Source organism: Acomys russatus, chromosome 8 (assembly GCF_903995435.1).
Source record: "Acomys russatus chromosome 8, mAcoRus1.1, whole genome shotgun sequence".
Taxonomy (NCBI): Eukaryota; Metazoa; Chordata; class Mammalia; order Rodentia; family Muridae; genus Acomys; species Acomys russatus.
The window spans coordinates 6,498,347-6,511,614 of record NC_067144.1 but is presented as its reverse complement, the minus strand read 5'-3'; the positions used below and the strand labels follow the sequence as shown (position 1 = coordinate 6,511,614).

The 13,268-nt window shown below is 46.7% G+C and overlaps 1 protein-coding gene across 1 annotated transcript in view; it reads right to left on the bottom strand.

Annotated features, from left to right (window-relative positions):
- Vps8 (VPS8 subunit of CORVET complex) overlaps nucleotides 1-13,268 on the bottom strand; it is a 187,881-nt gene that overhangs the window by 76,097 nt on the left and 98,516 nt on the right. Inside the window, exons 32-34 of the mRNA XM_051150738.1 lie at nucleotides 12,854-12,952; nucleotides 6,652-6,741; nucleotides 4,872-4,918 (exon numbers count right to left, since the gene is read on the bottom strand). Coding sequence (XP_051006695.1) covers nucleotides 4,872-4,918; nucleotides 6,652-6,741; nucleotides 12,854-12,952 — 236 coding nt within the window. The remainder of the gene's footprint in view (nucleotides 1-4,871; nucleotides 4,919-6,651; nucleotides 6,742-12,853; nucleotides 12,953-13,268) is intronic.

The following is a 13,268-nucleotide window of genomic DNA, read 5'->3' as shown; positions in this document are numbered from 1 at the left end:
CAGAGCTTTGCCTTTTGCTTGTGTCTTGCTGGTTGTTTTGGATGGTGGTTAATACAGAGGCTCACAAGAGACCAAAGAGCAGAGAGTGAGCGGCTGCAGCGTGCGCTGCTGTAAACCGGACAGGAGAGCCGCACGCAGAGGCTGAGGGAAACCTGAGGTCAGGGCAGGCTGCTGCAAAGGCTTCTGGACAGGACAGGACCCATGTACTCAGGGACTCACAGCAGCTCCCAGACCTGCACAAGATCAAACCAACGCCATTCTAGTGTGGATGGGAAGGGCCCTGTGAGGCCCCACCCCCAGCTGAGGAGCTATTGGCAGTTGGTGGCTAATGACTGACAGCAGAGGGGCAATCAGTTCTCTCTGAGGGTGCGGACCCTGGTATGTTGCCCATGCTCCAGGGGCTGGCTGGCCGGATACCCAGGCATATGGAGGTAGAGTTAACTGGGACTCGGTTGTTACAAAACATCATGTCAAACAGCAAACTGGCAAAGGAGAAGAAGAGCTGCCAGTAAGCCAGTCAACCCAAAGACCAACAAAAATCACTGGTAACAACAAACCACATTCAACAAAACTACTGAACACAAATGGCCTTAACTCACCAATCATAAGTTTAAGACTAATTGGCTTTAGAAAAAAAGAAAAAAAAAAGATCAATTATCTCCTATCTCCAAGGAGCTCATAATGGGGAAACACATTTTTAAAAACCTGAGTCAGGCTGGGCAGTGTTGTCATCATCACATCCTTTAGTCCTAACTCTCAGGAGGCAGAGGCAGGAGGATCTCTGTGAGTTCGAGGCCAGCCTGGTCTACAGAGAGTGTTACAGGACAGCCAAGGCCATGCAGAGAGACCCTGTCTCAAAAGACAAGAACAAAACCCTGAGTCAGAGCTTTGAAATTAACCTCCAAGCACATGAAAGCTGTAAACAAGTTGGCTTAGTGAGTCTCCGGTCTAAACTAGTCAGATGCAATCTGGAGGGACAGCACATGTTACAAATGTAGCAGTCCCCAGCAGACCGCAGGACTCACGCACCTGTCAATCCTGGAGCCCCAGGTTTCATGCCGATAGGTTCTGCGAGCCCAGTGCCATCATCTATACAGACCGCCCAAACAAATACCTCAGTTACAGCCAGACCAACTGGACTGAACATGGGCACAGAATGTTCTACTCGGTAGACAGGAACATACACTCTTCTTAGGGACACATAGAATCTTCCTCAAATCTGATCACATTGTAGGTCACAAAGCAATCCTTAACATTTGTTAAGATGTAGGGTTGGCAAGATGGCTCAGTGGGTAAGGGTGCTTGCTGCCAAGCCTAATGACGCAAGCTAGATCTTTGGAATTCCCATGGTAGAAGGAAAGAACTAATTTCCATAAGTTGTCCTCTGACCTCTTACACATGTACCGTGGTATTCACATGCCACATACACTAAATCTAAAATTTTAAAATGTTCCCATGCCCCCAAAACCAAGTAGTTCTCTGTATCACATCAAGCCAGAGGTGACAACAACATTAGTATATACAGACTGAATGACATACAAAAAAAAAAAAAAAAAAAAAAAAAAAAAGAAGAAGAAGAAGAAAGAAAGAAAGAAAGAAAGAAAAAAGAAAAGGAGAGAGAGATTAGCCAGGCAGTAGTGGCACACACTTTTAATCCCAGCACTTGGGAGGCAGAGGCAAGTGGGTCTCTGAGTTCGAGGCCAGCCTGATGGACAAAGCTAGTTACAGGACAACCAGAGCTACAGAGAGAAACCCTGGAGGGGGAGAGGAAGGGGGAGGGGGAGTTGGAGGGGAGGAGGGAGAGGGAAGGCAGGCAACCTAATGATGTGCTTCAGTATTCTAGACCAAGGTTCTCAGCCTTCCTGATGCTGCAACCTTTTCATCTTTAATACGGTTCCTCATGCTGTGGTAACCCCCAACCATAAATTTGTTTTCATTGACACTTCATAACTGTAATTTTGCTACTGTTATGAACCATAATATAAATATCTGATATGCAGGGTTTCTGATATCTGATCCCTGTAAAGAGCCATTGGTTCCCCCAAAGGGGTCTTGACCCACAGGTTAAGAACCTCTGCACTAGACACTGGAGAAGACAAATACACATTCAACAAAGGCAGAAAAGCAATACAATTTAGAATGGAAACCAATGAAATGGGCATTAAGAGGACAACAAACAGAGTTAACTTTTAAAAAGAGGTGGCTCTTTGAAATGACTAACAAATCCCTAGCAAAACTAAAGCAAGCAAAGAGAAGACTCATATTAGGAGTGAAGAGAGCTGTGACCACAGCCTCATCGACATGCAGAAGACAAGGGAAACTTAGAGACTTATATTCCCCACAGCTGAAAAACCTACAAGACATATGTTCATTTCTTTTTTGTTTTGTTTTTTGAGACGGGTTTCTCTGTGTAGCCTTGGCTATCCTGGACTCAAACTCACAACAATCCTCCCACCTCTGTCTCCCGCGTGCTGAGATTACAGGCGTGCACCACCATGCTTACTGAATATGTTAATTTCTAAGTGCATATAATTTGCCAAAAATTAAAACAGATGATATCAACAATTTACACAGACCCATAACAATGTATGACTGAAGCAGCAACAAAAAGTTCCACACACCAGCACTCAGGGAGCAGAGGCAGGCGGATCACTGTGAGTTTGAGGCCAGCCTGGTACACAAAGCGAGTCTAGGACAGCCAGGGCCAGATGACATCAGTCTGAATCCTACCAACTGCTAAGGAACATCTGTGACTAAGACTTCTGAATTGGTCACACAAACAGGAAGGAAAGGAACGCTACAAAAGCCACTTTTAAGAGGCTGGGATTTCCACCAGCAAAACAAGACGAGGACACACATACACATCTCACACACACAAACAGAAAGCTACACGCGACAAATCCACATCCAACATTGTACTAACCAGAGAGTTACCGACAGCTTTTTCCTCTACATACAGATCTGACAGACTTTTCAGGAAAGTTGTACTATACAAAATCAACATATAAAAAGCAGGAGCATGGTGGCGCACGCCTTTAATCCCAGCATTTGGGAGGCACAAGCAGGCAGATCGCTGTGAGCTCCAGGCCAGCCTGATCTACAAGTGAGTCCAGGACAGCCAAGGCTATACAGAGAAACTCTGTCTTGACAGGAAAAAAAAAAAAAAAACTTTTGCAAATCAAAACAAACAGACTGAGTGAAGAGACAGCGTACAGAACGGGAGAGCTCTATCAGCTATACCCCTGCAGATGAGCCATGTGTAGAATATACAAAGAACTCAAATTGAGAACAAATAACCAATAAATATAGAGAAAAAGAGAGAAGGGCAAATAAAAACTGCATTCAGATTCCATGTTTCCCTGGTTAGAATGGCAATTGTCAGGACAAGAGACAGCGAGTGCTGGAGAGGGTGAGGATAAAAGACAAGCTGCTCACACTGCTGGAGGAGTAGAAAGCACTTCTGCCACTGTGGGCGTTCCTCAACGATAAACACTAAAAATACCCTCATGTGCGCTGGATGGTTTCATGACAACTTGACACAAGCTAAAGCCATCTGAGAGGAGGGAACCTCAATTAAGAAAATGCTTCCATTAAGACTGAGCTGTAGGCAGGCCTGTAGGGCATTTTCTTAATTAGTGGTTGATGTGGAAAAGCTCAGACCATCAAGGGTGGTGGCATCCCTGGGCTGGTAGGCTGGGATTCTATAAGAAAGCAGGCTGAGCAAGCCAAGAGGAGCAAGCCAGTAAGCGCCACTCCCTGACCATAAGCTCCTGCCCTGCTTGAGTTCCTATCCTGACTTCCTTTGGTGATGAACAGTAATACGGAAATGTAAGTCAAATAAACCCATTCCACTCTAACTTGCTTTTTCGTCATGGTGTTTCATCGCAGCAGTAGAAACCCTAAGACACCATGTGACCCAAAAACCTCTAAGCTAACACATCACAGAGATGCTCATTTGCATCAGTGTTTATTGTAGCATATTCCCAATAGCTATGTGACAGAAGCAGTCCAGGTGGCCATCTGCAGATGAACGGAGAAGGAAGCATGCTTTATATGCACACTGGTATTTGTTCAGCACAAAGAAGAACAAGTCGTAACACTTGCAGGAAAATGGATGCAATGGAGAGCATCACACTAAACAAATTAAGTCTTGGAAAGACAAGTGTGCATGTTTTCTCTTATTCCTGAGTTCTGGACTTAGCTGCATAAAATCATGTGTGTACAGATGACAGGACGGTAGAAGCAGAACTGTCCTGGGGACAGAGAGGCCAACGAGAGGAGAAGGAAGTGAGGTATGGTACATGCTTGCACTGCCTTATTATGCACCTGCATAAATTGCTCACTGTAACCCAGCACCCAGAGAGCTACTTAGAGGACGCTGCACATCACCACGCCCCACCTAGTCACAGTCAAGCTTGAGGATCCCACATGCAGACCCCACTCGCTCACACACCCACTGCTAACTCCATCATCTCCTGGGGTTTGCGTCATTGTGATTTGGGTATTTTTAGAGCAGCACTGACAATCACATTGGAACTTCCCTTCCTACACTACCAAGAAGCTAATATAAACTAAACATATGAGTGAGGGTTAGTAAACTGACGGGTGGGCTGGGAACTGGGGGTTTACCCCCATACACACCACAGAATGAGGGCAGGCTGGGGAAACTAAGATAGAAACTGGTGCTTCCTAAAGGGAGCAGTCCGCATGTGGGGCTTTGTAACTTACACCAGTGGGAACTCATTGTATATGCTTATGTACTAAAAGAACTAGTCTACTGTTTGGATGCCAGGGGCTGGTATCTTAACGCCATTTTCGTTCTTTCCACCCTTCCACGTGTGTATTACAAAAGGCAAAGCTTATTAACATACCTTGGGTCAAGAAGACTCCTCAAAAATTTGAAAAGCAAAACCTGGTTCTGAATAGAAAAATAAAAAGTACAATTAAATATTGAATTTCCAAAGTTGTGCAATGCTGAAGAACCGCTCTAGATAGCCCCTTAGAACGGCAGGCGCCAGTGTCTCCAGGGCCTCACATAGCTCTCTGAGGACTCCCAACAGTGCCGATCGCTTCACTTTTGAGTGCGGGAGGATACATATACCCTGTTACCTCAGATGGACCCTTCTCAAGCAAGCTGGCCCCAGCACAAGGGACTCAGCGGCCAGCACTAGGACCTGGGCTCAGACTGCCTCAGCCTGACTCCCTGGCCTCCACCTCTCGCCAGGACCTGCTGTGAGACGGTTATTGGTGGGGAGGGTTGGGGGAGGGGGCATTTAAGGTCCAAATTAACAACAACCTCCAAAGCCCACTCATCTGTGAAACAGAATCAACCGTAACTGCAAAGTGTTAGCCATAAGCACACCATAACATCCAAATTCTACATCCAACATTCATTGGCTATATGACCACGTGACACTTAGTGTTCAGTTTCCTTATGTGGAAACCAAACCAAACCACTCCACTCCACTCAACCTCAGCTGTATCTTCCCTGCCCTTGTCAGAGTAGTGGCAATTAAATGAGCTAAAAATTCTTATACCACATTAATACAGTTTCTAAATTCTTAAGAAGCCTAAGCAAAAATGGAGGTTTTTTTCTATGTATTCAAATTTCTTCTGTATCAAGCAGGGGGCATCCAAAGTAAAAGAGTAGTATAGTTTTGACTATATTTTAAAATCTATCCATAGCTAGGGTTGTAGCACAGAGACAGAGTCCTTGCCAGCACGCACAAAACCTAAAGCTGGATCTCACACTGAAAAGGGGCACATGGCGCGCGTGCATGCACACATGTGCACGTTTATTCATGTGCATATACACAAGCATGTATGACAGCACAGAAATGCATGCTGGTTCTCGTAAACACTGACCCGTATACGGTCATTAGCCTCCGTCAGTCCTCATGTCCTGTCCTCCCTGCGCTGCTTTACTTTGTTTTACGTGACTTTCCTCCTGGTTATAGCTTAATGTTCATTCCAAGGGTCCTGGGGACTTATTCTTCAGGAGCAAATTGCATTAAAAGTCAAGGAACTACAAACGATCTCTCTAGCACTCCCTTTTGGCCATCATGGAAATAAGTCAAGTCAATGCTGGCACAGCGGTGGCAACAATGAGGGACTGCAGGCCCTGTACACAGCACTCTCACAGAGCACTCACCACATACGCAGCCACCTCTGAAGAAGCCACGACAGAGTTCTGGATAAGTAAGATGGACCATCAGCAGAATAGGATTGTGGGTCTTAAAGCCAAAAACAGAAAACAAAAACAAAAACCAACAAAAACCTAGGGAGGCTCTTCTATGGTTGTGCTTTCTAGAGCAGTGTAGCTTAGAGCTTCAGAGATGTTTCTTGACTGTCAGTATTTACCATGCAAAAATGAGCCCCTTCCTTTCAATACTCAGACACACAGCTGCTCCCATCTATACACCCCACAACACATATACAGGACACATACAACATACATACACCACACACACCCCACATCTAACACATACACACATTCATCGCATCTAACACACACATGCACGCACACATGCACGCACACACCCATGCATGCACAGCCCCATAAATCTACTACTAAGCGGTACCCGTGAACCCGGGAGCTAGCTGCAATCCCAGCCCTCAGGTACTGCTGCCTTTCCCATGCCAGGCCCTCACCTGAAGCTGTCCAATGACTACTTCAATCTGTCCCGAAAAGTGAGTAGCGACCAGCTCCGCAGCTTTACAGGGCTTCAGGGACACCAGTTCCTGTAGTCAGTGGAAAAGACAAGCAAGGCCGTTGTCAATGTACACTTAGCGGGCTACTCACAGATATGAGGCTGGATAGCTACTCACAGATATGAGGCTGGATACCATCGTTGGGCCTTAACTTAAGGGCCACATTAGCAATCAGCATGGTCGGAACGGCCCCTACTGTAAATCAGGAGTGGGCTTTTTAATTGCCCTAGACGGTCTAGACAGCGAAAGCTTTACAGAAGTCTGGCTCCTGGCTGTGGGAGCTACGGGTGAAGAGAGAGGCAAATACTCCCTAGATTCCTGTCAGGGAGCTTCGTGCTTGAGCTTCAAATGAGAGTGGTCCAGCTGTGAGGTCCTTAGCTAAGACCCTAGCTGCACCTCTGCTGCAGGATGGACTGGCAAGCCAGAACTGTTTGTGGAAAGCAACTTTTACGTCTTGAAGAGACTAAAGTCTTAGGCATTGTTAGTTGCCCATTTTTAACAGGCTTCATGTCTATCAGATCTAAGGTTTGCGCCTGTGTCTCCCTGACCTCCCTCGGCGCTTCTGGCTGCTGATTCAAGCTCTCCTTTCTGCGATTCTCTCACCTGCCTGCACGGGCTACTTGTTGCTTTGGTTTTGGTTTGGTTTGTCAATTTGACACGAACTGGAGTTCTCTGAAAAGAGGGAATCTCAACTGTAGAATTGGCTAGATGAGACTAATCCATGGGTTTGACTGGTTTTTAAGTTGATGACTAATGTGGAAGAACCCAGTCCATCGAGGGTGGCATGGTGCCCAGACAGGTGAGCTAGCTGAGAGGCTGAAGAGATGGCTCAGCAATTAAGAGCACTGGCTGCTCTTCTAGAAGACCTGGTTTTAATTCCAAGCACCCACATGACTGCTCAGAGCCATGTGTAAGTCCAGTCCCAAAGGATCTGATGCCATCTTCTGGACTCCTCAGATACTGCATGTACATAGAAAAGTATAAATAAAATTGCAAAAAGAAGAGGAGGAGGAGGAGGAAGTGGTGGTGGTGAAGGCATCTCTGTGACAAGCTGGAGATCTAAGGCAGGGTAGGCCTCTGGGAGGATATAAAGGGAACTCTAGCTGAGACTCCTAGTAGCAGGGACCATGGAGCCTGAATAGGACACCCTCTAACTAGACAAGACTCCTAGTGGATGGAGGGGAAGAACAATCCACCCACAAAAAACTTCAACCCAAAACTTAGCATGCCTACAAGATGTGCAGGGATAAAGAAAGAACAGATAGAGCAGAGATGGAGGGAATGTCCAACCAGTGCCTGGCCCCGCCCAAGACCCACCCGATAGAAGAGAGCCAACCCCCGACACTATTAATGGTACTCTGCTATGCTTACAGACAGAAGTCAAGCAGAGTTGTCCTCTGAGAGGCTTCACCCAGCAGCGGTTCAAAACAGACACTGAGACTCACAGCCAAACATTGGGTGATGCGTAGGGAGTCTTGTGGAAAAGGGAGGAAGGAGTAAATGACCTGGAGGTGACAGGAGCTCCCCAAGAAGACCAACAGAGCCAACTAACCAGGGCCAGAGGGGTTTGTGGAGTCTGAAGCACCAACCAAGGACCATGCATGGACTGGACTTAGGATCCCTATATAGATGGGCAGCTCAGGCTTCATGTCAGTCCCCTAGTAAGGGGAGAGGGGGATGTCTCTGACATGGACTCTGTTATCAGCTTGCCTTCCCTCGATGATGAACTATGGCCTGGACGTGAGATTAAATAAGCTTTCACTGTGGTGTCTATACTGAGTGGAAAGCCACCAGAACACTGCCTTTCGATTTGTACCTCTCTCTGTGGGAACGCTTTGTCCAAACACAGCAGTCAACCACAGATGCATGCAAAGATGTGTTCTGTGTTGTCAATCACTAACTGCCAACCTACAGTACTATTTCCAGAAGAGCCTTTCTTCATAACTGAAGACTAATCTTGACTGTCAACTTGACACGCCTGAGAAGAGGAAACTTCCACTGAAGAACTAACTGTCTTCACAGCCTGTGCCATGGACATGTGTAAGGGGCCATTTTCTTGAGTGATTGATGTAGGAGGGACCAGCCCACCATGGAAGGTACCACCCTGGAGAGGTGGGCCTGGGCTGTATAAAGGAACAGCTGAGCAAGCCAGGAGAAGCAAGCCGGTAAGCAGTGTGGTGTCTCGGGGTGAGTTCCCACCTTATTCCTTTGGTGCTGAACTGTAGCCTGGAAGCCAGGTAAGTCTTCCCCTCCCTGAGCTGGTTCTAGTCGGTGCTTCAGCACAGCGTCAGAAATAACTCGAGCAGAGGCTGGTACTAGAGAGTGGGTTGTTGCTCTGATGAGCCTGAGGCTTTGTGGGAAGATGGAGGAGTATGGAACTCTGGGCAGGAGAAGGCATGGAGCGCTCAGCTTAACGAGCTACTCTGTGGGAACTGAGAGATGAGAGGGCTGAAAGCAGCTGCAGGAGATGGCGGCCTGGCTTGTGACACTCTAGACGGACTGGAGTCTTTCGGCGAGAATTGGGACTTCCACGCTGCTGGGATTGTGTCTTATATTGTGGCATTAATATTAACAGGAGATCTTGGGTCCAAACCAAAAAAGGAAAGTTATCTATCTAAGCACGATGTGTTAGTGGGCCAGCCTGACAAGCAGTGAGCGGGCTCCTGACAGCTCGTCTTGGTTGTCAACTTGAGGGACTCGGAAGAGGGAACTCAGCATAGAGCTGCCTGTCAGAATGTTCCTTGGGCATGTCTGTGAGGCATTTTTCTTTTTTTTTTTTTTTTTTTTTGGTTTTTCAAGACAGGGTCTCTCTGTGTTAACTTTGGCTGTCCTGGACTGGCTTTGTAGTCCAGGCTGGCCTCGAACTCACAGCAATCCGCCTGCCTCTGCCTCCCGAGTGCTGGGATTAAAGGCGTGCGCCCCCACGCCCGGCGAGGCATTTTTCTTAATAGCTAATTAACGCAGGAGGGCCCAACACACTGTGGATGGAGCCATCCCTTGGGGCTGAGGGGTGGGCTACATTTGTATGAAAAAGATGGCAGAGGAAGAAAGTCAGCAAGCAGTGTTTCTCCGTGGTCTTGGTTCCTGCTTCAGGCTCCTAGCTGAGCTTCCTGCAATCTACTGAACCCTTCCCTTCCCCAAGTTGTCTTGGGCCAGTGTCCATCACAGCAACAGAGACTAGAACAAAGGACAAAGAAAAGACTTCCCGCGGTAGACAAACTGAATGAATTGTGACCATCAAGGTCACACTGAAGGAATCCTTTACACTGAAGAGAAGAAGAAACCCATCAATGACGTCATTTAGAAGAATAAACTACACTAAAATAGTAGGCAAGCAAAAAGAGTGGGAAAGTCCCAAACATTACAACAACAACAACATGAAAAGAATTAATGCAAACCTTTCAATGATTACTAAATGTTAATGGCCTCAATTCTCCAATGAAAAGAACCACACTAGCATATGAGATTAAAAACCAGGATCCATCAATTCGTATTTCTTGCATTCTGTCTGATCACAAGAAAAAGAACTCAGGAAAAACAAAAACAACAAAACCTCACAGAACCTGAACAGGACACCAAAGAACAGTGAATAGTCATAGAGGTGATCAGGAGGGAAATTTAAAAATTGCTAGCATTAGGTGAGGTCCATCTATCTGAATTTTTAAGCACTCCGAATACTGCTGAGGCATGGTAACTGACAATCTCTTCTGTAGGACAGACAGCTCTAGTTCACTGAGACCTACAGAGTCCCACTCTAAGAATAGCCTCTGGGGAGAGGGGTCCACGGATCTCTGAAAAATAAAGTAAATTCCTGTATGTACACGTGTTACAGTATTAAGAGGCACAGGTTAATGGCATTGATTAATGACATCTGCATTAGATTGTAATAAATAAATAAATGCCCAGATGATTTCCCCAGATTCTAAGTTTACACGGTGTATAACGTCAATGTAATGTTTTCCTGTGTTCTTGTTCATTGTATATTACTGAAGACACAGGAGTCTTTCAATAAAAACTCCATATATTTTTTAAGATATATTTTTCTTATGTCTACTGGCTCGTTGCCTGCATATGTATCTGTGTGAAGGGGTCAGAACTCCTGAAGCTGCCATGTGGGTGCTGGGAATTGAGCCCTGGGCCTCTGAAGAGCAGCCATCTCTCCAGCCCCGTTAAGATTTATTTTTACTTATGTGCCTGTGTGAGTGAATGCCACATGTGTGCATGTGTCCACAGAGGCCCAATCACCTGGAGCTGGGATTACAGACAGTTGTGAGCGGCCCAACACAGTGCTGGGAACCAAACCTGAGTCCTCTCCAAGAGCAGCAAGTGCTCTCAGCCAACCAGCCATCTCTCCAGCACTGAAAGACTCCGTAGTTTATATGCACAGCTTTAATGTCTAAGGTGAAAAAAGTGTTCAGATGTGAGGGGAAGATGGTCATCCAACAGGAAACACTTCCTGCTTCCCCGATAGGGCGCCTTGTTCACTGATTGGCTCATCACGTTCCACGTGCAGCAGATAGACATGGCTTCAGGTTGAGATTTCTAACGGATACTGCCTGATGCAGATGAGGTAAGGTGAAAAATAAGCCAAGATGTACTATGGAGACTCAAAGACAATGATGAAAAAGAAAATAAAATGAGCGAAGAGCTAAAACAGTGCAGGAAGTTCTCACTGGGTTTTTTCACCGAGACACATTCGTACTGCTGACAGGAAGCTGTTTTCACTAACAAACACACACAGCGTTCTCAGTCCTACACATGAGAGTGTGGTCATCTCAGATTAAACATCACCCGAGGGACCGAGTGCCAGCCTTCATAGCCGATGTCTCCCCTAAAACAGGACTTATCTCCCAAGGGACTGAGTCAGAGGAGGGGCTACACGACAGCTCTCATTTTACTCTTGGTCTGTCTGTGCAGCTTGGTAAGAGGCTCTGGCCTTTATAGGACATCTTTACCTTGGGACAACAGGCTATGCTAACCAGCAGACAGCTACGAGATCATTAAGGCCTTGAACAAATTTCAAAAAGGAATAAACTAGTTGAACCAATTGTGAACAGCTCTAGAGATGGACATTGTAAGCCCATTAGTCAGAGAAAGAATGCTGTCAGCCAGAGCGAAATAGTGGACTCCAGACCCCAGGGGGTCCTCTTTCTCAGGAATAGAACACATTGGCCTTTGTGAGTCCATTTTTCTTAAAACATGTGTATATATATATGCATATATACGTGTGTCTGGTATGTGTATGTGTGTCTGTTAGTGTGTGTCAGTATAGATATTCAGAGGACACACCAAATGACCAGACTTTTATCTCCTGAGCTATCTCCCCAGCCTATCATCCGTTTTTAACCGAGCTTACCGTTCTCTCTGTATCTTGCTTAATCCTCTCCAAGAAGAGTACAAGAACGGAGGCAAACTCCTGTGACCCCGGCCACTACCTGCTTAGCAAACGTTAACATGGAAAACGCCTGTTCAAATGGTAAAGTTTTAAAAGTCTGATGGACCCCAGCTCTGGTCACAATTTGAGGGAGGGAAGGCACCCACACTTCAGCCCCAGCTCTAGCTGGTCTCTGGCGATTAGTGTTGAATCCGGCCTTCATTAGTAAATCTTAGAGCAGCAGGTGGGGGTAATGCAGAGACCCAGGCCTAACTACAGCGCTGAGAAAAGTGGTGGAGGGTCGGGAACATCACAGAAGAAGGGGTAGGAGGAAGTACGAACCAGAGGAAGGGGAGATGTGCAGCAAAAAGACATCTTTTGAACATGGCACTCGTGAACTCACTGCAGGTGCGCTTATCTGCACAACACTGAGCCATCCTGGGTTCATCCTGGATGGAGGAGGGAGGGGCCCATGGGGCTCCGCCCACCCTTAGAGACCACAGCAGTAATGGTAGTTGGGGGAGGGTGTTGTTTTCTTCAGTGGTGCAGTCATTGCTCCAGTAAATAACCTCTCACCATACCTGGGCACTCAGTGGGTCACACACAAAAGGAAGACACGAGAGGAGGAGGAGGAGGAGGAACTTGAGAAGCAGGGCTCTAGTGAGAGAGGAAGGGCAATGAGAGGAGAAAGAGCCCCCAAAACGACTGAAATTCATTATGTAAACATGAAGCTGTCAAGAACACATTTTAAGGTTTTGGAGTCAGTACCTCCATGTGATCCATCGCTTTCTGCCACACAGACTGCTTCTCCTCGGCACTGTGGCCAGGGATGGATAAGATGTCGTGGATGTAGTTGAAGACTTCTTCCTGTGGAGCACAAGACAACACACTCATCCCTTCACCACGCAGAACCTGGCGACTGCTGCTGGCGGCACCAGTCTCCATAAACACGCATTGCTAGGAGAAGAAGAGCCATTGGACCTGGAGACGGCTTGTGGCATTGGAGGAAAAACTAGTGCTGAACATTGGAGCGGACTCTTAAAACGCCGTGACCCTGTTGCGCTTACACCTGATCTGCTCCGTGACCTAACCGAGCAGCATACTTTGGTTCTGGGAAACACGTGTCCGCACTCCCAATTTCACACCAAATTTCTCTTGCCCTTGTCAGCAACGCTCCATCTGA